The sequence below is a fragment of the Thamnophis elegans genome, chromosome 4, assembly GCF_009769535.1.
Source record: "Thamnophis elegans isolate rThaEle1 chromosome 4, rThaEle1.pri, whole genome shotgun sequence".
NCBI lineage: Eukaryota > Metazoa > Chordata > Lepidosauria > Squamata > Colubridae > Thamnophis > Thamnophis elegans.
Window position 1 is genome coordinate 5,669,454 of NC_045544.1, and position 25,405 is coordinate 5,694,858.

A 25,405-nucleotide genomic window follows, 5' to 3' on the forward strand; every position below is an offset into this window, starting at 1 on the left:
ATGCCTTAAGTTCCATTTAAACTGATTTATTGCTTATGCCTATGCACAGGAATCTAGTCAACTAACTAATAGTTAGGACTACTTTGGCACCAGATAAGAGTTAGACTTCAAGATGGGTTGGACTTAGATTGCTTGTGGGAACATAGAGATTCTAGGCTGATTCCTCTGACTCCACCCCCAGGGTCCTTCTTCTACACAATGCTATAAAACATATAATAATAACATAAAAACATATAAAAACAGCAATGTGAAAGAATAACAACTCTAATTTACCTCTATTACAGTTCCAATTTGCAATATTTTAGGAGGTCTATTGTATAAAATAATGAATTAAAAATTCAAAAAAAAATCCATCTATTAGGAGGTAGCGTCTATGGAAAGATGAACAATATTTCATCTAAGACAAACTTTGCACTAATGTTGAGGTGATAAATAGATTAAATAGTCCAGACCTTCAGAGCAGGCTAGTTTCAATTATCAGGAAAGAGGAAATGATAATATTGAAAAATACTTCCCCTAACAGTCTTGAATAGAATAGAATAGAATAGAATAACAGAGTTGGAAGGGACCATGGAGGTCTTCTAGTCCAACCCCCTGCCTAGGCAGGAAAGCCTATACCATTTCAGACAGATGGCTAGCCAACATCTTCTTAAAGACTTCCAGTGTTGGGGCTTTCACAACTTCTGGAGACAAGCTGTTCCACTGATTAATTGTTCTAACTTTCAGGAAATTCCTCCTCAGTTCTAAGTTGCTTCTCTCCTTGATTAGTCTCCACCCATTGCTTCTTGTTCTACCCTCAGGTGCTTTGGAGAATAGCTTGACTCCCTCTTCTTTGTGGCAACCCCTGAGATATTGGAAGACTGCTATCATGTCTCCCCTGGTCCTTCTTTTCATTAAACTAGACATACTCAGTTCCTGCAACCATTCTTCATATGTTTTAGTTTCCAGTCCCCTAATCAACTTTGTTGCTCTTCTCTGCACTCTTTCTAGAGTCTCAACATCTTTTTTACATTATGGCGACCAAAACTGGATGCCGTATTCCAAGTGTGGCCTTACCAAGGCCTTATAAAGTGGTGTTAACACTTCACATGGTCTTGATTCTATCCCTCTGTTTATGCAGCTTAGAACTGTGTTGGTTTTTTTGGCAGCTGCTGCCAAATATTTAAATAAATTGTCCTCTAGGACTCCAAGATCCCTCTCTCAGTTTACTACTATTGAGCAAAGTTAGATTAGGTAAGGAAAAATGATTTAAAACTGGATAAACAAGTCAGCCTATGTGATATTTCCATAAATACGGATATCTACCTTTACTTATTTGACAATATTCTGAACTAAAAGTTGCGTCCTTTAGACAGAAAAGAAAACATGGAATAATAACTCCTGTGTTTTTTTACTCTGAATGAGATAAAAAGGGCAGGATTTTTATTATTTTGACAATCCCTTGATGATTTTTTTTAACATCCTACCCCTTGTTACAAGAAGCATTTGGTTTGAACCTTAGATGCTGGCATTCCGTGTAATCCAGAAAAACCTGGAACTCCACGTTCACCCTAGAGGGGGAAAAAATGTAAATCTCTGTGAAGCATGTTAAGTAAATAAATAAGTATCAAAAGGCATTGTTTCATAAATGAGACAAAGATATTTTCTCCCATGGGCTTGCTTTCTAAATAAGAATTACACCACTCCTTTCTTCATTAGATAGCCATGAATTCTTAGGCCTGGTCAGGATGCCAAGGCACCCTTGAACTAACATTTAACCACTAAATCTTAGGACATGAAGAAATGATGTGCAAAAACAAATGGAAAGGGCATTGCTTTGGCTAGAAAAAATAGGAAACTAGGGAATAATTAGCCATCAGCCAGAAGCTCCCAGCATCCGCATTTTGAAATAATTAAGAAATGAACTATCTGGAATGCACAAAACATAAGAAGCAAACAATCTATGATGTTCTTTCTAGAACCAGCCCCCATCAAAATTCTTGTTGAGAAATACCTTCTGACAACAGATACTCCACACAGAAACATTAAAAACATATTTACTATGTAGAATTACGGATAGTAAAAACATGTCATTATTTCAGAGAATTCAGTCAACAATATGTGTCTGTATGGCATTATTCATGAAGTTAGTTTAGCAGGTAATTTTATTTATGGCTTCATACTCTGCTGTTCTCTATCACTGCCAGATATGACCTTTCCCTCCGTGTTTCATATTTAACTGCCCATGATTTATTTGCAAGCTCATCTTAATCTATTCCAATAAGACAACTGAATGGTATATTGCCAGTATGTGGAACAGTAAATCTGTACCAGCAGATATAAATCAGCATCTGGACAATAAATTAAAGTCTTGGTTATTCGCAACTTCTGAAACGCTTCAAAATAATATCTACCCTCAAACAACTGAACATGAGCAATAGTCATCAATTTTTGTTTTGAAGAAGTGGGAAAATGTTCTTAACTGTCTGAAACTGACATTTTGCAAAACCATTAGTTTGTGTAAAAACAAGCCTAAACAGCTTGACCTCAAGTGACTCAAATTTAACTCAAATATACATTTTAAGATAACTTTTCAGCTAAATCACAATGGCATCTAATCTAGGTTTCTATAACTCAGTATATTCTATAATCTTTTCTTCTTTCGCCCATCACCTGATTTTCCATTTCTTTACTTATAATAATCTATGTGGCTGCCCAACTCACTCAGTGACTCCACTGTGGAGTGGATGGCGTACAAAGATTTTAAAAAATCAATATAAAAACAATAAAAAGAAATACACTCATCCTGGCAACAATAGTCAGATCAACCATTACATCTTGTCCGTGTTGCAATTGGGTTGGATCGTAATTGCCTTAATTTCCATAATCTTTAGTAGGTAACCACAAGTATTCGGTTCAACATTTTCACAGTGTTTTATGAACCCTAATACTTCTTATGTCTTTATCTACAGTTATCTAAATTAGTTTTATATATATAGCGTTCCAATTGTAACTTTATAGGTCTTTTATATAACTCAAGGATTTGATTCCCTTGCAATTTTACATTAACAGTTTTTATTTTTGCTTCTACTTTAGAGCGATTGTTATATTATTAGTTTTATGATGTTCCACAAGCAAAATAAACAACAAGAACTAATCTTACAAGAAATGAAGATATTAAACATGTGGCTCAAACGCGTATTGCATGCCTTAGAGCATTAACGCTCATTAAGGGCCACAGTGTACATTTCATTATTCATTATTCCTCTTGGGCTCACTGCCAAATTCATTCTTAACCACAGCTGACTTTGATATTATAAAGAATGGAAAATCATTGGTCGCTGGGAGCTTTCTGAATACTACATAGAATACAAAGTAATTTGGTCAAGATGAATTTTCACATAATTATATGAGAGTGATGGCTATAGAGAAGCTTTGATATATACAGTGTAAGTATACTATATGCCATAAAAAAACATTCAATTCAATTCTAAATGCTTGGATTTTTCATATGTGCAGAATGATTTCCAAAAAAGGAAAGAAGACTTGAATAATCGCATATAAGATTATGTTATTGTGAACTTTTCAAAAATCCTGGTGTCTTATACAGTAGGATCGTAATCATATACAAAGCCTAACTTCCAAATACATTGTACTTAAACTTGAATAAATTGCACAGGTGCACACAAATGAAGCCATTTTTTTTGCATTTGGCTGGACATCCAGACTTGTTGGGAAAATTCAAATATAGGAGAAAAAACAGCAAATCATGTCAGAAGATATCTCTAAACCAAGAAGTATTCAGAAGCAATTTGAAATAAACCATACATTTCTACAGGCAATCAAGTATATTTTAAAAAGATAATGTATTATCTTTCGAATATTTTGAGTATTATGTGGTGCCGCATTTATTGATTAAAATGAATTATAGGCATTTAATTAGCCTCACCTTTGCCCCATCTCTCCCAGGTTCGCCTTTCACACCTGGAAGGCCATGTGGACCCTTGTAAAAAAAAATTAATCTAGATTAGGAACCTTGTTGAATTTTATGCCTTTTATTTATAATTATAATAACCATTATGTAAAATGTAAAATGTTGTCTCACAGAGGTTCTTAGAACAGCTTATCCCATTTTTGGCCAATTTTGGCCAGTTAAGAATGTTGCAATTCTCCCCAAAACATGAAGGCACTTAAAGAAACATTTTCTAGTGTTAAAAAGAAACAAGAAAAATATCTTTAAAAGAAGGATAAAGTTTACTCCTCAGTTATTCTTACTAGGTATATGTACTGACTTTACAGTGGTAGAGACTAACTTGATTCTGCACCTAATAACGGCAGCAAGACTGCTGGTGGCGCAATACTGGAAGAAGGAAGACTTGCCTACAACTCAAGAATGGACATTGAAAGTCACAAACATCCGCTTTTGCGGATGATTTGGTCATAATATTGGAACAACCGCAGGAATCCAGTATGGTTTTAATGAATATGATTAATCAATATGGTCAAGTGTCGGGCTTTAAAATAAACTTAGGAAAAACGAAAATATTAGCTATAAATATGAATATTAAACAAAAGGAAGAATTAGGAGTGATGCTAGGATGTGAGGTAGTTAAAAAAGTCAAATATCTTGGAGTTAACATTTTAACTTCAAATGGGAAATTATATAAGCATAATTATGAACCACTTTGGTATAGCATACAGACAGAGATGAAAAAATGGGAGAAATTGCACTTATCTTTGCTGGGTAGGATAGCGGCAGTGAAAATGAACATTTTACCAAAATTTTTATTTCTCTTCCAAATGTTACCTATACTTAAAAAAGATGCGAACCTTTTAGAATGGCAGAAGGGTATCAACAAATTTGTGTGGGCAGGAAAGAAGCCGAGGGTAAAGATGAAAATAATGCAAGATGTACGTGAGAGAGGAGGATTGAAACTACCTAATTTAAAACTATATTATGATGCAGTGGCATTATCTGTAATTAGTGATTGGATTCATTTAACTAATGATAGAATATTGAACATTGAGGGACACGATCTGGTATTTGGTTGGCATGCTTACCTGTTATTCAACAAAAAATTGGATAAGACCTTTAAAAGTCATATTTTAAGAAATGCTTTATTGCGGGTCTGGAAGAAATATCAATATAAATTAAATGACAAGATACCCATGTGGGCAATTCCTAGACACGCAATTGAAAATATGAATACAGCACAAAAACAGGACAGAATTACTTACAGACAGCTTCTTACCTCGGAAAGGGGGGTATTACAATTAAAATGTTTAGAGGTATTAAAAGAGGAGAAGGTAGTTCAAACATGGTTCCAGTATGGGCAATTACAGGCTAGGTGGAAAATAGATCAAAAAATTGGTTTTATTCAAGTTGAGGATAATCTGTTTAAACAAATAAGAGATCAAAGCTTAATGCATATAAAGAGGATATATAATGTATTAATACAGATGGATTCGGAAACAGAATTAGTTAAAGATTGTATGATAAAATGGGCTCAAAATATTGAGGAACCAATAATGTTGGATACATGGGAAAGAATCTGGGTAAGAAATGTGAAATTTACACAAGCTCAAAATCTGAGAGAAAATTTTTACAAGATGTTCTATAGATGGCATTTAGATCCTAAAAAGTTGGCTTCTATGTATCCGAATGTACAGCCTAAATGTTGGAGGTGTGGTTCTCTCGATGCTACATATTATCATATATGGTGGACCTGCCAAAAGGTTAAGGCATTTTGGATAAAAATATGGTGGGTCATGCAAAATGTTTTTAAAAGAAGGATAAAGTTTAGTCCTCAGTTATTTTTACTAGGTATATGTACTGATTTTACAGTGGTAGAGACCAATTTGACTCTGCACCTGATAACTGCAGCAAGACTGTTGGTGGCGCAATATTGGAAGAAGGAAGACTTGCCTACAATCCAAGAATGGACATTGAAAGTAACAAACTTAGCTGAAATGGCTAAAATATCGGCATATCTCAAAGATCATTCAAATGAGAGATATAAACGAGACTGGAAAAAATGGATTGACTATATACAAAATAAATACGGGACTAAGAAATTCCAGTTAGCCTATGCTTAAGATCAGAAATGATTTAAACTGTTAAAAGTCAGTTCAGTAAGAAGAAGCTAAGGTCAATCTAGAATGTCATTAATTTCTTTATTTCTTTTTTCTCAATAGATTTTAGACTGTGTTAGTTAAAAATCCATACCGTGTACGGGTTCTGGGAAGTCGGGGGGGGGGGAAGGAGGAGGGGGGGTGGGGGGTGGAGGGAGGGAGGGATACACACAACAAAAAAAAAATTGTACTTCAATGTCTTAATGATTGACAAATGATGACATATTTGTGTTTTTTTTTTTTAAAGAAAAATAAAAAAGTTGAAATACGAAAGTCACAAACTTAGCCGAGATGGCTAAAATATCGGCATATCTTAAAGATCACTCAAATGAGAGATACAAACGAGACTGGAAAAAATGGATTGACTATATACAAAATAAATACGGGGCCAAGAAATTCCAGTTAGCCTATGCTTAAGATCAGAAATGATTTAAATTGTTTAAAATTAGCTCAGCAAGAAGAAGCTAAGATCAATGTAGAGATGTCATTAATTTCTTTATTTCTTTTTTCTCAATAGATTTTAGACTGTGTTTGTTAAAAATCCATACCGTGTACGGGTTCTGGGAAGTCGGGGGGGGGGGAAGGAGGAGGGGGGGTGGGGGGGTGGAGGGAGGGAGGGATACACACAACAAAAAAAAATTGTACTTCAATGTCTTAATGATTGACAAATGATGACATATTTGTGTTTTTTTTTTTTAAAGAAAAATAAAAAAGTTGAAATACGAAAGTCACAAACTTAGCCGAGATGGCTAAAATATCGGCATATCTTAAAGATCACTCAAATGAGAGATACAAACGAGACTGGAAAAAATGGATTGACTATATACAAAATAAATACGGGGCCAAGAAATTCCAGTTAGCCTATGCTTAAGATCAGAAATGATTTAAATTGTTTAAAATTAGCTCAGCAAGAAGAAGCTAAGATCAATGTAGAGATGTCATTAATTTCTTTATTTCTTTTTTCTCAATAGATTTTAGACTGTGTTTGTTAAAAATCCATACCGTGTACGGGTTCTGGGAAGTCGGGGGGGGGGAAGGAGGAGGGGGGGTGAGGGGGTGGAGGGAGGGAGGGATACACACAACAAAAAAAAATTGTACTTCAATGTCTTAATGATTGACAAATGATGACATATTTGTGTTGTTTTTTTTTAAAGAAAAATAAAAAAGTTGAAATACGAAAGTCACAAACTTAGCCGAGATGGCTAAAATATCGGCATATCTTAAAGATCACTCAAATGAGAGATACAAACGAGACTGGAAAAAATGGATTGACTATATACAAAATAAATACGGGGCCAAGAAATTCCAGTTAGCCTATGCTTAAGATCAGTAATGATTTAAATTGTTTAAAATTAGCTCAGCAAGAAGAAGCTAAGATCAATGTAGAGATGTCATTAATTTCTTTATTTCTTTTTTCTCAATAGATTTTAGACTGTGTTTGTTAAAAATCCATACCGTGTACGGGTTCTGGGAAGTCGGGGGGGGGGGGAAGGAGGAGGGGGGGTGGGGGGGTGGAGGGAGGGAGGGATACACACAACAAAAAAAAATTGTACTTCAATGTCTTAATGATTGACAAATGATGACATATTTGTGTTTTTTTTTTTTAAAGAAAAATAAAAAAGTTGAAATACGAAAGTCACAAACTTAGCCGAGATGGCTAAAATATCGGCATATCTTAAAGATCACTCAAATGAGAGATACAAACGAGACTGGAAAAAATGGATTGACTATATACAAAATAAATACGGGGCCAAGAAATTCCAGTTAGCCTATGCTTAAGATCAGAAATGATTTAAATTGTTTAAAATTAGCTCAGCAAGAAGAAGCTAAGATCAATGTAGAGATGTCATTAATTTCTTTATTTCTTTTTTCTCAATAGATTTTAGACTGTGTTTGTTAAAAATCTATACCGTGTACGGGTTCTAGGAAGTCGGGGGGGGAAGGAGGAGGGGGGTTGGGGGGGAGGGGGGAGGGAGGGAGGGGTATACATTAGGCTAGACAAGAATTTGGTGGTAAACTAGAACTATTTTGACAGACAAAAAATTGTACTCCGATGTCTTACTGATTGAGGAATGATGAAATGTTTGTTTTAAAAGAAATAAAACTTTTCAACGAGAAAAAAAAAAGATTAAAAAAAAGAAACAAGAAAAAAGACATTGTGAGCTTACTTGAATCCCTGGTGATCCTGGAGTACCAGCTACTCCTTGATAACCCTAAAAAGAAAAACCCAAAAGTAATACTATTGCATGTTTGAGCACTTTGCTTTCGATGATTTACAACAACATTTTCATGGCTCAGCCTTGAGGGTTTTGGAATTTCTGTCAGGTGCACAGAACTGGAAATAATCACCATTAGAACTTTGAAAAAAAAATAATGCATTTCAGGCCAACTTCTCCATCAGAACAGCAAAGTAGTCATTAAGGATATAGTATCTTCCAAACAGATTGAATTAGATGTATTCTAGAGCCGAGGTGGCGCAGTGGTTAGGGTGCAGTACTGCAGGCCACTTCAGCTGACTGCTATCTGCAGTTCAGCGGTTCAAATCTCATTGGCTCAAGGTTGACTCAGCCTTCCATCCTTCCGAGGTGGGTGAAATGAGGACCCAGACTGTGGGGGCGATATGCTGACTCTGTAAACCGCTTAGAGAGGGCTGAAAGCCCTATGAAGCGGTATATAAGTCTAACTGCTATTGCTATTGCTAGAGCCAAGGTGGCGCAGTGGTTAAATGCAGCACTGCAGGCTACTGCTAGATCAGCAGTTCAGCGGTTCAAATCTCACCGGCTCAGGGTTGACTCAGCCTTCCATCCTTCCGAGGTGGGTGAAATGAGGACCCAGATTGTTGGGGGCAATATGCTGACTCTCTGTAAACCGCTTAGAGAGGCCTGAAAGGCCTATGAAGCGGTATATAAGTCTACTGCTATTGCTATATTGCTATTGCTATTGGCAGATTGAATGTCACCAGACTCAAGGTTGACTCATCCTTCCATCCTTCCAAGGTGGGTAACTTGCCATTATGGTAAAAAAAAAATATGCACCTCAAAGGCTCAAGGATGTTTGAGTCAAAAAAAAAATAGTTCGTGAGAGACATCATATTCTTCTTCTTTCTTTCTTTCTCTTTCTATCTATCTATCATCTATCTGTCTATCTATCTATCTTTCTATCTATCATCATACTGCATGTTGAGGACAAAATGAACTAAAAAGGTATTGGAAAAACAGAGACTAAAGTAAATTGATAAAATGTTGACAGTCCCTAAAGTAAGGAAAAAAATGGAAACGTGGAGCAGAAAAATGGGAAGTCCAGGAAATTCTGGATCATGGGCTCAGCCAGCAGGGTTTAGGAAGAAGAATACTGGCAAGTTAGAATTCTGAATTACTTGCAATTATGGTAAAAAAAACATGCATCTCAAAGGCTCAAAGCTGTTTGAGTCAATTTTTTTTAGTTCCTGACAAATATCACTATTGTTCATTCATTCTTTCTTTCTCTTTCTCTTTCTCTTTCTCTTTCTCTTTCTCTGTCTCTGTCTCTGTCTCTGTCTCTGTCTCTGTCTCTGTCTGTCTGTCTGTCTGTCTGTCTGTCTGTCTGTCTGTCTATCTATCTATCTATCTATCTATCTATCTATCTATCTATCATCTATGAGCCATGGTAGCACAGTGATTAGGGTGCAGTACTTAAGGCTACTTCTGCTGACTGCTGGCTGACTGCAATTTGTTCAAATCTCATCAGGCTCAAGGTTGACTCAGCCTTCCATTGTTCCAAGGTGGATAAAATGAGAACCTAGATTGTTGTGGGCAATATGCTGAAACTCTAAACCACTTAGAGAGGGCTGTGAAAGCTCTAGGAAGCAGTATATAAGTCTAAGTGCTATTGTTATTCCATCCATTAATTTCAGACGACAAAGAGATTGAACTTTACACAGTTTGCCCCATTTTAAATCAGAACTACATGGAAGGCAACCTCCTGGGCGGAATTCCCACATACATTCATATCAGTGAGCATATTGGTACATTTTTCATGAATGGTTGATAGAAGAGGAGCAGAAATCTAGTTCCTAATAAACAGATACAGTAGAACCTCTGGTCACAACCATAATTAGTTCCATAACTTTGGTCACAACTCGATTTGGTCATGACCCGAACCTAACCCAAATTAATGCAGTTGGCTCTTGCAAAAAAAAATGGTGCGGAAGGGGAACTTGGCTGTGGCCATGTTTGATTGCCACTAGGGTGTTGTGGCCCAGCAGGTGCCGTTGGAGCTGCCACCAGACTCCGACAGCAAGGGGCCCTCTGAGTCGGCTCTGGAGGATGTGGAGGACCCTGGACAGGGTTCCGACTCCGAGCAGGGCACAGGGAGGCTGCTTGGCCACCAGGAGGCGCCTGAGCTTTGGACCAGTGGGGAGGAGACAAGGGAGAGTGAGCCTGAGTCCAGCCATCGAAGAGCTACTAGGCATCAGGAACAATTAGACAATTACAGGAGGTGATTGTACTCAGCTAGTGGTCATTAGGCTCCTCTCCAGACTATAAAAAGCTACTGGTGCACAGACTCCTCTTTGTAGAAGTCAATGCAGGATTGAATGTCAGAGGACATTACTGTGAGCTTGGCAGGCTGGATTGCTGCCAAGCCTTATCTGGGTTTATTGCTGCCTGAGTTTGTCTGAGTTACTGCCAAGGTCCTTATCTGTTTGTTATGCTTGGCTTTCAGCCACCGAGGTTTTGGTGTCTTGCTATTAAAGTACATTCCAGTTAAGCTTGTCTCGGCATTCATTACTGGACGGAGGGGGGGTCTGTTTGTGAGCAGATTCAAAAATTTGGTGAACTTTTTGGTCGGAACCCAATTTGGTCATGGTCAGAAGCGTTGATGACCAGAGGTTCTACTGTATCTTTATGTTTTATGTTCCTTCTGCAAGTCCAAATCCTATTTTATAGAATAGCAACATGACACACCATAGAATACACAAACTCACATATGCCCCTTTGAGCAATTCCAATTTTAAAAGGGCTACAACGATTATGTGGCTATTTAAATCAGTTCTGTGTCTCAGTGGAGGAAATGGGTTGAATGTCCCCTTTGTCTTCATTAACAAAACCGACCATTACGAATGACATAAAGTTCATTGGAATCATAAAGTACACTCCACAAAAATTAATTCAAATTTGAAAATTGTTGGCAATAAGTAATAAATAGTAGTTGATCACATTTTGTCCAAAAAACCAAAAAGGTCAAGAAAAGAGACAAGTTGCCAGGAAAAAAAATATCCCCTAACTGCATGGCATTCAGGGAATGTAAAAATTTGATGACTGAGTTGTGATCCAAAGACATCCAGCCAGATTTCCTGCCTAGGGCAGGCCTAGAACTCACAGTCTCCTGGTGGTTTCAAACTCCAACTCTTCAATACTTTACTGTATCCCCTTTTCAACCATACTGAATGACAACTAATAGAGCCGAGGTGGCGCAGTGGTTAGGGTGCAGTACTGCAGGCCACTTCAGCTGACTGTTATCTGCAGTTCAGCAGTTCTAATCTCACCGGCTCAAGGTTGACTCAGCCTTCCATCCTTCCGAGGTGGTGAAATGAGGACCCGGATTGTTGGGGGCGATATGCTGACTCTGTAAATCGCTTAAAGAGGGCTGAAATCCCTATGAAGTGGTATAAAAGTCTAACTGCTATTGCTATTGCTAACTAGATGGCAGGAAAGAATCTTTAAAAAAATACTTTCTTGCAACCTAGTGGTCAACTGATCAACCCAGGAATTAGGGGGAGGCGGGAGAAAGTTCAATTAGCCAGTGGCATAATGAGAAAAACAAAGATTTTTTTAAAAAAATGCAGTGCGCAGAATTATGTGATCATGCCAATTGGTGAACATATTTTTGATGGTGGATAACATTGGGCAGGGCTTGAATTTCTGCCAAAGAAGCTAGCAATCATAGTCCTTGATATAGTGCACATTAAAGCTGCATTGACAGTGGCCCAGGGCAAACCCAATTTGGGCACATAGTAAAGATTTACTGTGGGGAGACCGAGATGTAGGGAGGCATGCTTTCCTACTAGTTATTGGTCGGCAAGGGAGCACGGCAAACCAGCTGTGGGGATACGGCTATAGAGGAAGTACTACCTGTACTAACATTCATCTTTACAGGTGACCCACAGGTTACAACAGCAATTTCCATTGCTAGATGATGTGATTATAAAGCACAACACCGCAGGACTGTGGTTTCCATTACCACCATAACTTGTGCAGGTTGTTAAGCAGGGAAGAGCTAGGAGTCCCTGGCAAGCAGGCTGGCGGATGTGCAGGTGCCACAGGGGTGGGGGGTGCAGAGGTGGGTTCCTACCAGTTCGCACCTATTCGGTAGAACCGGTTCGTCAAATCTACCGAACCGGTTAGAAGAGGTTCCACCAGTGGACCCGGAAAGCAGGCCACACCTACAGAAGATGTTCCAAAAATTTTTGAAACCCACCACTGGTCCTTGGATATGATTATGCTACACTATCATGCTCATATTTATAAAACTCAGTGCCTCTGTGAAAGGTAAGGATGACTACTGCGTTTGTGGTGCAATCAGAACATTGCATGTGTTGAAGTTGTTTTAAAGCAAACCAAAGATGCCTTTTAAAAAACAAGTTTGCATCCTATTCTTATGCACGCCAGTGCTGTGTGTGAGGTAATTTAAGGTGGTTCTGACAAGTGTCGTCGGCATCTTCATACCCGGTCACATGGGCAGCAAGCCACTCCCATCCGGTCACATGGGCAGCAAGCCACTCCCACAAAGGAGGCCACACCCACAGAGTAGGTTTCAACAATTTTTGAAACCCACCACTAGGGGGGGTGCTGCTGAAAGCTGCTCCAGAGCAAAGACAAGTGTGTGGGTGCCACAAGGAAGTAGTGGATGGGAGTCAGAGTAACTTCAGACTTCCTGCTGGCTTCCCCATGGATTTTGCTTGTGGGAATCTGGCAGGGAACAGTAAAAAGTGCACAACAGTAAAATGTGCAATTATGAGACCGTCGCTTGCTGTGACATAGTAACTGTGAGCCAAGCCCTAAATGCCCAGATTGCAAACACATGAACATGGGGACACGGTGACAGCCAGAACTCCGAGGATCGGTCATAAATCTCCTCCATTCAGCACAATTGTAACTTGAACGGTTGCTTGAATGAGTGTTTGTAATTCAAGGACAGAAATCTACCTACTATCTTTATTGCATATATTTGGAGGTTAAATTGGGATCATTTGACACATACCATTGTTCTTGTTAAGTCGCGGTTCTTGGTTTGACTATCATATACCTTGTTCTGAATGATTTTCCCAGTTGGGCAGCTTAAATATTATTACAATTACCCCAGCAAAATATCTTTCTATTTTAGTTATATTTATTGTGAATAAAGCAATGCGGTTCCAGGCTATTTAGCTATCAATACATTCCAAGCAATCTTCAGTAGGCATTCTAAGACTTTATCCTAAATCAACATTCTTCAGTTTCATTTTCTTGATACCTTTAATATTTGTTCATTTTCCCCGTAAGACCAAGGAACACTTCAGTGGAAATTTGGATTAGGAAAGTTCTCTCGTTCTATGGTAATATTTATCTTTAAAGGTTTTTTTTTTTGGAAAAATCAAGATATTGAGAGTCAGCTTGGTCTACTAGTGAAGGCTAGAAACTAGGAGACCGTTTTAGTCCCATTTTAGGCATGAAAGCCAGCTGGTGACCGTGGGCCAGTCACTCGCTCTCTCACATCCCAGCCCACCTGACAGGGTTTTGTTGTTCAAAAATAGGAGGAAGAAGAAATACCGTGTATTTGACTGGCTTGATTTATTCGTAAAAATAATAAAAGTGAAATATAAATAAACAGATAAGGCCTCCAATAACACACATTCTGATGTTCCATCTGCTACTTACGTAAGAATTCAAAATTCATTAGAAAAATAGCATATAATTGTATCCAGTTATGATTAATTTCAAAATCAAGCAAACATTCCCAAAATTTTCTGAATAAACAGTCTCAGAATTACTGCTGACTACATTTATAATCCCGCAGTTCATGTGTCCCAAGGATCTTGAATGCCTGTGGAAATTTTGGTTTGTCTGCAATGAAGGGATATGGCTCTAACTCAAACTATCCATGATATTTAAAGCTTTATTAGGAACGGCCTCTATGGTTTAATAGACCTGCCCGCAGAGCAAATTTTCATTAAAAGAAGCATATGACTTTGGGATGCAAGGTTTTGTATCAGGGGTGGGTTTCAGGCGGTTCGTGGCAGTCCCCGCGAACCAGTTGGTTGGCGAACCCGGAAGTAAGTAACTTCCGGGAACGCCGAAGGATCCACCCGCCCACCCGCGTTTCTTACCCGGTTTTGACAAGTTCTGCTCTTCCATGCATGCGCAGAACGCATACAGCACCTGCGCGATCCTCCAGGAGCAGCTGGAGCATCGCACAGGCGCTAGTACACATGCGTGCACTGCGCGCGTGCACGAGGACGCCGTCGGCCCCGTTCCAACTGAACCGGTTGGAACGGGGCGAGAAACCCACCCCTGTTTTGTATTATTATATTCCAGACCATTTTACTCTATACTAATTCCCATTATGGCTAAGGAATATTCAAAGATTGTTTCATTTACAGCTCAATTACTAACCGAAAGACGACAAAAACAAGTTAGGAATATGTTCCAATGAGTTTAAGAAGTATTGTATAGGGGCTGGCATTTAGGCAGACCAAGAGCTGCATCATGATTTTAATACTCCTTCTTAACAGCCCTAAATTCCTAAATTAGCCAATTCCTAAAATAACTTTTCCAAAAAAAAAATTCCATACTGTGAAAAATGTTCAACTTGAAAAACTGACTCATCTGGGGAAAACATGTAGAACTGCCATATTATAAATCTACAAGAATGGTTGGGTTTTTTTTTCCCTTGCATGGTCCATTATAATGTTATTTATATCATTACTAAGAAGCTTTGTCCCCAGCTAGAATAAAATCAACAACAAGGATGTGGTTCTCTCTTCTAAAAATACTAGCAGCATAACTTCCCACTTACTATTGATAGCATCAAGTATTTTTATCACTAATCCGGAGGCTATACTACATTATGGAGGCTTTCTGAGCAGTAAAAGTATCTACCTTTAGATGAAATCATGATAAATTATATTAAGTTTCTGTATTTCTTATAACCAAAGTGCACACAGCATCTATTTCCTCAGGCATGAATCTGAATCTTCTAAAAATTATAAAAAGTCTGCTCTCAGGATATAACAGAATAACAGAGTTGGAAGAGATCCTGGAATCTTCTAGTCCAAACCCCTGATCAAGCAGGACATCCTATATCATTTCAGACAAATGGTGGTCCAATATCTTCTTAAAAACCTCTAGTTGTGGGTTTCTGCCGGTTCACACTGGATTGGGAGAACCGGATGGTGAAATTTACCGATCCGGTGAAAGGGAGTTTGACCGGTGGACCCAGAAGTAACTTCTGGAACACCTGCCCCAGCCCTGTCACGCCTCGCTCACCCCCGCCCGTCCAGAAGCCGCTCCATCGCTCGGTCCCCCCGCCCGCCTGCACTATCCTAGCCCAATTCGGTTGTCAAGTCCCATACCTGGGAGTGAAGGTGGTGAACGGAGAAGCATGGAGAGGTCCAGCGGCACAATCCACCAGACAGCAGTGGCAAGCTCAGGAGTTTTCTACTGGATTCCTATCTGTCTTGCCTCCTCCCTTCTCCCAAAGTTCTTTTCCCAATGTGTGATAGCTTTCTACTGGATTCCTTACTGCCTGCCTTCTCCGATCTCCCTAATTTCGGCCCTTAATGCTCCAGTTGTCTATTTTTGGGAGGTTTTTTTATATACATTTCTTTATTTATTTATACTTAGCTACTTATGACCAAGTATTATTTACCTATATTATCTTTATATTACTGTCATTTATTCCTTACATACAGTTATAGGTAACATTACCTAGTTTATTCTTTATCTTGCCGTTCTTATATTATTATTATTCCAATTTGAAAGGTTATAAGGATAGTTTGAAATGCTTTGTTTACAGCCTTAGCACCTGCTATGACCACCACCTTATTTTCTCTTTCTTTTCTTTTCTCCCTCCCCTTCCTTCTCTACTTCCTTCCTTCCTCCTCTCCATCCCTTCTTCCTTCCCTTACCTCTTCCCTACTCTACCCTTTTTCTTCTCCTTCCTACCCTCTCTCCTTCTCTTTCTTTCTCTTCCTCCCTTCTTCTTCTTTTCTCTCCCTTCCACCCACCTTCCTTACCTCTTTCTTCTTCCCCTACCTCTCCTCCACATCTCACTTATTTCTCTTTCTTTTCTTTTCTCCCTCCCTTCTTCTCTACTTCTTCTTTCCTCCTCCTTCCTCTTTCCTTCCCTTACTTCCCCTACTCCTACCTCAGTCTTCTCCTTCCCCCTCTCGCCTTCTCTTTTCTCTCTTCCTCCCTCCTCTCCTTTTCTTTCTCTCCCTCCACTCACCTTCCTTACCTCTTTCTTCTTCCCCTACCTCTCCTCCACTTCACCTTTTTCTCTTTCTTTTCTTTCTCCCTCCCTTCCTTCTTACTTCCTTCCTTCTCACTCCTTCCCCTTCTTCCTTCCCCTTTCCCCTACTCCTACCCTCAGTCTTCTCCTTCCTACCCTCTCTCCTTCTCTTTTTTCTCTCTTCTCCCTCCTCTCCTTCTCTTTCTCTTCCTCCCACCCATCTCCTTACCCTTTCTTCCCCTACCTCTCCTCACTCTCACCTTATTTTCTCTTTCTTTTCTTTTCTCCCTCCCTTCCTTCTCTACCTTCTTCCTCCTCCCATCCCCTTCTTCCTTCCTTCCTCTCCCCTACTCCTACCCTCAGTCTTTCTCTCCCTCTCTCCTTCTCTTTTTTCTCTCTTCCTCCCTCCTCTCCTTCTCTTTCTCTTCCTCCCACCCATCTCTCCTTACCCTTTCTTCTTCCCCTACCTCTCCTCCACATTCTTATTTTCTCTTCTTTTCTTTTCTCCCTCCCTTCCTTCTCTACTTCCTTCTTCCTCCTCTCCTTCCCCTTCTTCCTTCCCTTCCTTCTCCCTACTCCTACCCTCAGTCTTCTCCTTCCTACCCTCTCGCTTCCCTTTCTCTCTCTCCTCCTCCTCCTTTTCTTTCTCTCCCTCCCACTCACCTCTCCTTACCTCTTTCTTCTTCCCTACCTCCTCCACATCTCACCTTATTTTCTCTTTCTTTTCTTTTCTCCCTCCCTTCCTTCTCTACTCCTTCCTTCCTCACTCCTTCCCTTCTTCCTTCCCTCCTTCTCCCTACTCCTACCCTCAGTCTTCTCCTTCCTACCCCTCTCTCCTTCTCTTTTCTCTCTTCCTCCCTCCTCTCCTTCTCTTTCTCTTCCTCCCACCCATCTCTCCTTACCCCTTTCTTCTTCCCCTACCTTCCTCCACATCTCACCTTATTTTCTCTTTCTTTTCTTTTCTCCCTCCCTTCCTTCTCTACTTCCTTCCTTCCTCTCTCTTCCCCTTCTTCCTTCCCTTACTTCTCCCCTACTCCTACCCTAGTCTTCTCCTTCCTACCCTTCTCTCCTTCTTTTTTCTCGTCCTCCCTCCTCTCCTTTCTTTGCTCTCCCTTCACCCACCTTCTTTATTCTTCTTCTTCCCACTACCTTCCTCCAACATCTCACCTTATTTCTCTTTCTTTTCTTTTTCCCTCCCTCCTTCTCTACTTCCTTCCTTCCTCCTCTCTTCCCCTTCTTCCTTCCCTTCCTTCTCCCCTACTCCTACCCTCAGTCTTCTCCTTCCTACCCTCTCTCCTTCTCTTTTTCTATCTTCCTCCCTCCTCTCCTTCTCTTTCTCTTCCTCCCACCCATCTTCCTTACCCTTTCTTCTTCCCCTACCTCTCCTCCACATCTCACCTATTTTTCTCTTTTCTTTTCTCCCTCCTTCCTTCTCTACTTCCTTCCTTCCTCCTCTCCTTCCCCTTCTTCCTTCCTTCCTTCTCCCCTACTCCTACCCTCGTCTTCTCTTCCTACCCTCTCGCCTTCTCCTTTTCTCTCGTCCTCCCTCCTCTCCTTTTCTTTCTCTCCCTTCCACCCACCTCTCCTTACTTCTTTCTTCTTCCCCTACCTCTCCTCCACATCTCACTATTTTCTCTTTCTTTTCTTTTCTCCCTCCCTTCCTAGAATTTCTAGTCTTTAGTTCCCCTCTTTTCTGCATTAATCTCTGCCTGCAGTATTATTCAGAACTGTTCAAAATGCAAATAGTCCTCAACTTACAACTCAACTCAATTTGTTTAGTGTCCCCTCACAGTTACAATGGCAGTGAAAACAGTGACTTATGCCTTTTTTTTCCACATTTACAATTGTTGCAGCATCCGCATGACCACATGATCAGAATGGGCATGTGTTTATGATGGCGGCAGTTGCACCCTTGAGCCTTCTCACGAGCAAAGTCAACGGTAAAGTTAGATTCACTAGCAATTGTATTACTAACCTAATAACTGCAGAGATTCACTTAACAACCATGGCAAGAAAGGTTGTAAATTTGGGCAAAACCCATTTAACTATATTTTGGGTTCAAATTGTGGTTGTAAGTCGAGGACTACCCTAAACCGTCTCTACTGGGAATTCCGATCTGAGAAATTTAGGCTCAGGTTGCTAGTTAATCACAGAGTTTAGTTTTTAGTTTAGTTTTAGTTTTCCCTTTATTTGTATGCCGCCCTTTTCCCTGGGGGGACTCAGAGCGGCTCACAGTTCAAAAAGGAGGGGGGGAAGGACAGACAATTTCCAACATAAGACAATACAACATATTAAAAGAAGGCACAACAGTCACACAATTCGGGTGGGGCCAGAATCCTAACCCCAGGCCAGCCGGGACAGCCAGATCTTTAAAGCGGCGCGGAAGGACTGGAGGGTGGTGAGGGTCCGAATCTCCACGGGGAGTTCGTTCTAGAGGGCGGAGCAGCCACTGAGAAGGCTCTCCTCCGGGTAGTTGCCAGTCTGCACTGGCTGGAAGATGGAATTCGGAGGAGGCCTAATCGATGCGATCGTATCGGTCTAGTGGAGGTAATTGGCAGTAGGCGGTCTCCTCAAGTACCAGGCCCACTACCATGAAGGGCTTTGTAGGTGATAAGTAGCATTTATTGGGAATATTAACAAATGGTTACTCTGAACTACGGGATGACATCATGTAATCTACTACAGTTTCTTACAATAGGCTTTGCCAACCTGCGCCCTCCTGTTCCTCTTCGACAAGAGAGTTAAGGAAATCTATATGAAGTACTTTCCTTTTTTCTGTTGAAGAGTTCAGCATTTGGGCAAAATCATTGCTTTATAACTAACGAACTATTGACGTAAATCCTCCCTCATAAAAAAAAAGCAACGCTTTTCTAAAAAGATCTTGATTCTACTAGCTGTTGGTCCTCTCTGAACATTATACTAGGATTTCTTTATGCTTGGACTCTCTCCCATTACACTCTTCAATACCTGGAAATGTGTATTTTTGGTGCTGCTATTCATAACAGAACAGTGTCAGCCTCCAAAGGGAACCACCATAATAATTTCAACCATCTGTTGTACCTATGAGCATGGCCCAAAATGTAACTAAGAACCCAAAATAAGAAAAAATTGGACATCTTATAACATGGAACTCCTCGAGCAATTTGGCAATGTCCCTAAAATTTATAGTTTCCAGCAAGCATTTATCTCAGATTTTCATGTAGAACTGATACAGAAAACCAAATATTCCTGACCACCACAAAGAGGCAACAGCCTTATAGAAATAAAGAAGTATTAACCGGTGGGGGAAAAACATTGTGAGCAAGAAAAGTTCACCCAAAGTAGCATTAAAATAATAAAGACCATGCTGTTTATTATTATTTATTAATTAAGATAATTTCATTGACTATATACAAGGAATTGAATTTTTCTGGAGAAAGATCTTCACTTTGAAGACACTCCATTTCAGTATTCCATTTCATTCATTTTATTGGGTGGAGTTTTGCTACAAGGCAAGTGTCTTTAATAACAGTAGAATTAACTTTGGGAAATGATACAAAAAGCTGAGCCTAAATTTTGAGATTAGGAATGATGTACATTGTTTAAGTTTAATATGATGGGAAGCCTGAGCTCAATGTAGAGAGTTTATTGATTTTTCCCTTTTTTTGTTTTTTGTTTTTATTCCTTTCTTTTTTCCTTTATCTTTTATCTTTTAATTTTTAATCTATTTGGTTTTTAATATACTCCAGACTGTGTTTGATAAAAAGCTATGCCGGGTATGGGATCTGGGAAGTCGGAAGGGGGGTTAGGGAGGGGGGTTTACTGGGGGAGAGGGGGGAGGGGGGGAAATATAGTTTTCAATTTTCAAAATAACAAGAACGCACTTGTATACTGTTTGCCTTTTTTCTTCCTCTCTCTTTTCCTTTTCTTTTCTTTTCTTTTCAATTTTAGTGTAAATATACAAATCGAATAGATTAATGAATAGTAGAAATACAACGAAGTGAGGAGTAGAGGGAAAGAAGAGGGAGGAGTTAGAGAGGGAGTGAGAGGGGAATGTACGGAGGGAAGGGGAGAAAGGAATGTCTGAGGGGGAGGGGACGTAGAAGAGGGGAATGCTGGAGGGGAGAAATGAAAGTTGTGCGGGGAGCGGAAGGTAAGGGTGTGTTATGGAGGATCGAAGTGTTTATGTGGTTTTCCATGGTGGAATAGACGATGAGTTTGTGTTATTGTTTTCTTAATTGCACAGTATATAAGCGATTGTATAAATTGAAAATGAAAATGAAATAAAACAGTTTTCATGGGGGGGGGAAGCTGAGCTAAATTTTAAGGAAAATATTAATACTTATTTTTGGCATACCAAACCCTTTCGAGGCAAAGTAATCTTAATTCTTTGCATTTAGGAATATGTCTAGGCTGAATTATTATTATTTTATTCACAGTAACATTCCGATCCATTTTATTATCAGTTTTGCATTAAAAACTACTGAAGAGGACTAAGTTTGTAGTACTCACAGGCTTACCATCTGGACCAGATTCTCCAGGGAAGCCATGAATCCCGGGTTGTCCTGGATCACCCTAAAAATAAGACAAAGTACAGAATAAGGTGAGACTCACAAAACATTTCCCCAGTCTCTAGAAAGGGTCCTTCATTGCAAACTGAAATTCTACTTACCCTGAAGGGCTTACAGGATGAAGGGAACAGCAATAGCAGTTAGACTTATATACCGCTTCCTAGGGCTTTCAGCCCTCTCTAAGCAGTTTACAGAGTCGGAATATCGCCCCCAACAATCAGATAGATAGATAGATAGATAGATAGATAGATAGATAGATAGATAGATAGATAGATAGATAGAGATAGGTAGATAGACAGACAGATAGACAGACAGACAGACAGAGATATAGAGATAGATAGATAGATAGATAGATAGATAGATAGATAGATAGATAGATAGATAGATAGATAGATGATAGATAGATAGATAGATAGATAGATAGATAGATAGATAGATAGATAGATAGATAGATAGCATAGCAGTTAGACTTATATACCGCTTCATAGGGCTTTCAGGTCTCTCTAAGCGGTTTACAGAGTCAGCATATTGCCCCCAACAATCCGATAGATGATAGATGATAGATAGATGATAGATAGATAGATAGATAGATAGATAGATAGTAGATAGATGATAGATGTAGATAGATAGATAGATAGATAGATAGATAGATAGATAGATAGATAGATAGATAGATAGATAGATATAGAGATAGATAGATAGATAGATAGATAGATAGATAGATAGATAGATAGATAGATAGATAGATAGCAATAGCAGTTAGACTTATATACCGCTTCATAGGGCTTTCAGCCCTCTCTAAGCGGTTTACAGAGTCAGCATATCACCCCCAACAATCCGATAGATAGATAGATAGATAGATAGATAGATAGATAGATAGATAGACAGAGATATAGAGATAGATAGATAGATAGATAGATAGACAGACAGACAGACAGACAGACAGACAGACAGACAGACAGACAGACCGACAGACAGACAGATAGATAGATAGATAGCAATAGCAGTTAGACTTATATACCGCTTCCTAGGGCTTTCAGCCCTCTCTAAGCAGTTTACAGAGTCGGAATATTGCCCACAATCTGGGTCCTCATTTTACCCATCTCGGAAGGATGGAAGGCTGAGCCGGTGAGATTGAACCGCCGAGCTGCAGAACTAGCAGTCAGCTGAAGTGGCTGCAGTACTGCACCCTAACCACTGCACCACCCTCACCTCAGAAAGATCAATGTTTGGGTTTTTTTAGATGGGGGTTGTCCTCACCGTATCCTAAAACTTTCCCCCCTCATTCTATAAAATTATAAAATGGTTGAGACTGGAGCTATTAGAGAATTGCTTTATTTCTCTATTATGTGGACTTACCTAATTTAAAGAAATTTAAGAAAAATACAACACATTCTTAAAACTGTAAAATTTTGGAAGTAAATCAAAGACGTATTATGCAGGATTTGTTTTTACAATCCTTAATTTTTCCGTGGGAAACATTTCCATCAATTGCTCTTGCTTTCACAGGAGGTGGCCTTATTCTTGATATTTAAGCTGTTACAAACTTTCCTAACATGCATAACTAAATAAATAAATAAAAATTGTAAGTATTATATTAAAAGGGCATAATAGTTGGCTGAGGCCTCAGAGAGTTGGCCAGTTATTATTATTATTTTAATATTCTGATATATATGAGACTGTAAGACATTCAGCATCAAATCAAAGATGGTAGGATTTTCTTAGCTGCCATGTCTTAATCAACAGTAATATGAACCAAACCCTAGGAAAGCTTAAACATGTTAAGTAAACATTAAAATTGGGGGGGTTTGCTATATTTCTAACAAAAATACAGCAATGGACCAGTTTACTAAAAAGCCTCATTTACAATGTCAGTCTTTCCTGCTACATATCACAGAATCAATAATTAGCCCTTCATAGTATTGGACCTGGGTACTTGAGAGACCGCCTGCTGCCAATTACCTCCCAAAGACCCATTAGATCGCACAGGGCTGGCCTCCTCTGGGTTCCGTCTACCAGCCAATGCCACCTGGCTATTACCCGGGGGAGGGCCTTCTCTGTGGCAGCTCCGGCCCTTTGGAACGAGCTCCCCGCAGAGATTCGGACCCTCACCTCTCTCCAGGCCTTCCGAAAAGCCGTTAAAACCTGGCTGTGTCGGCAGGCTGGGGTTGATGAGTTCCCTTCCCCTCTCGATTGTGTGTCTGTTGGTTATTTTAAATGCTTGTATTTGTAGTGTTTGTGTTTCCCTTTCCCTCCTTGGGTTTGTGCGCCGCCCTGAGTCCCGCTGGGAATAGGGCGGCATATAAATAAAACGAAACCTAAACCTAAACCTAATTCCATTTTTTTAGTACAGCAAAGGTTTCCACATGACAAATCATAATGTAGACATTTCACTGATTTTTCTACAATTTCTTCTAAAGGAGGACTGCTAAATTCTGAACTGACTATTTAAGCATAAATCTGTGAAGCATCTTATCTATTATTTCAACTACCTCTAGAGGTGATTAATTCCATTGTAACTCAAGTCCTACGTAGTGGCCATTAAGACTCCGTGAAGACATAGATGGTAAAATGAGGAAAACAAACATATGAAGGGCAAAATGGTTGAAATGTGGTTTTTTAAATGAAGTTCCTAATGAAAAAGTTCAGTTCTTGACAACTTGACTAGCCAGTGGTGCATTAATCCACAAACACTTCTATTATCTCAACCATATATGTAAAACACCACCTATATTAGGTTCAACGTCTACTCACTTTGGGGCCTGGGGGTCCTTGTTTTCCTGGAGGACAAATACAAGGAGGAGGTGTAGCTCCTACATCGCTAGGTCCATTCTTGCACTATTAAAGAAAAAATATATATTTACAAATTACCAACTCCAGTACAGTTTTTACACTTTGCTCCACTAAAATCCCCAAAGGTAATCAAACCAGCTTTGATGATCAATAGCAATTTCATAATCCTAACACAAACTTTGCTCAGTCTCAGAGGATAGCTTTAGTTTCTTAGGCGATAACTTAATTATTCCTACAGATTACTATGCAAAAAATTATCATTTGAAAGTATGGTGCCTTTCACAGAATGTCGATCGCCCATCTTCTCCCATCTGGGAGCGATGGATAATTCTGAAGGATCCATTAAATCAGATATAGAAAAATTATGCAGAAATGACAAAACGAGGCAATCACTGGCAAACATTTTCTTTATATTCAAAGTTCCCAGGCTTAACTTTTGGCATTGCCTAACGAAATTTGAAAGATCAACCACCCCCTGGTGATTAGCTGCAATTCAGACGCTATGGACTGGAACAAGGTTACATTAAGTGCACCCCTGTGTGGAAGCCTCTTGGACCATAACTGTTGAAACCAGAAGACATGGTCTTCTTAATCTTGAGGAAGGGGGTAGTTGATTTCTATAAGTATTAACACCGGCACATCACAATTAAAAAAATGAAGACCCTCCTCTAATGTAATCCTTTTCACCTGTGTAAAATTTTCCCCACCTACATAGTAGCTCTCTCAGTCCATTCCTGGGTCAGATGAAAAAATAGTTTGGGTTCACCAGACAAAGAATTCTGATATTTGATCTTAACAAAAACATTATACCACTAAATCATACAGACCATGCCCAGGGGATGGTCTTCTGAGACAAACAATTTCTTGCTTGCACTGTCTATTAAAATAAATATTTTTAGCCCTCACATCTGTATTAGGGTGAAAAAAGTACCCCTGCTTTCAGAATGTTTCACATAGAAGTGCTCAAATATTATCTGTTTATTGCAAAGAACAAAGTTACACGTTCACACTTTTTTAAAACGTAAGGATTATCTATCAAGGATTTTCTCCTGGGCCTGTAATTAGAGAGATTTCCACTGAATCATTCCTTATATTTTCCAAATTCTATGTAATTTCTCCTTTCATGTACAATTGAAATGTCACCAAAATTAACTTATGACTGCCAAAACTGAACACTTTCTAGCACTTTATTTGCCTTAAAAGCAGAATATATCCTTCTATATTTTATATGTATTATGTACATGTGCATTTGCAAATATGAATTAAATATGTGTGTGTATAGTTTACATACATAGTATATTTCATTCAATGTGAACACTGAATGTTCCTAATAATATAAAAATAGCTTAGTAATAATGGAAGATAGTCTGTATAGTCAGGCCTGCAATTATATCCTTTTAGAATTTTGGCCTGCCACACTTTCTCTTATTTCCATTATGCTGTTTCTTTAGTAGAGTTGATGGGAGTGGGGAATAGAAAGGAGT

General features: G+C 39.2%; 1 protein-coding gene across 1 annotated transcript in view; it reads right to left on the reverse strand.

The window, feature by feature from the left end:
• The window catches only part of COL21A1 (collagen type XXI alpha 1 chain), a 90,653-nt gene that overhangs the window by 47,243 nt on the left and 18,005 nt on the right, over positions 1-25,405 (reverse strand). Inside the window, 5 exon segments of the mRNA XM_032216825.1 lie at positions 1,497-1,550; positions 3,929-3,982; positions 8,280-8,324; positions 21,070-21,132; positions 23,883-23,966. Coding sequence (XP_032072716.1) covers positions 1,497-1,550; positions 3,929-3,982; positions 8,280-8,324; positions 21,070-21,132; positions 23,883-23,966 — 300 coding nt within the window.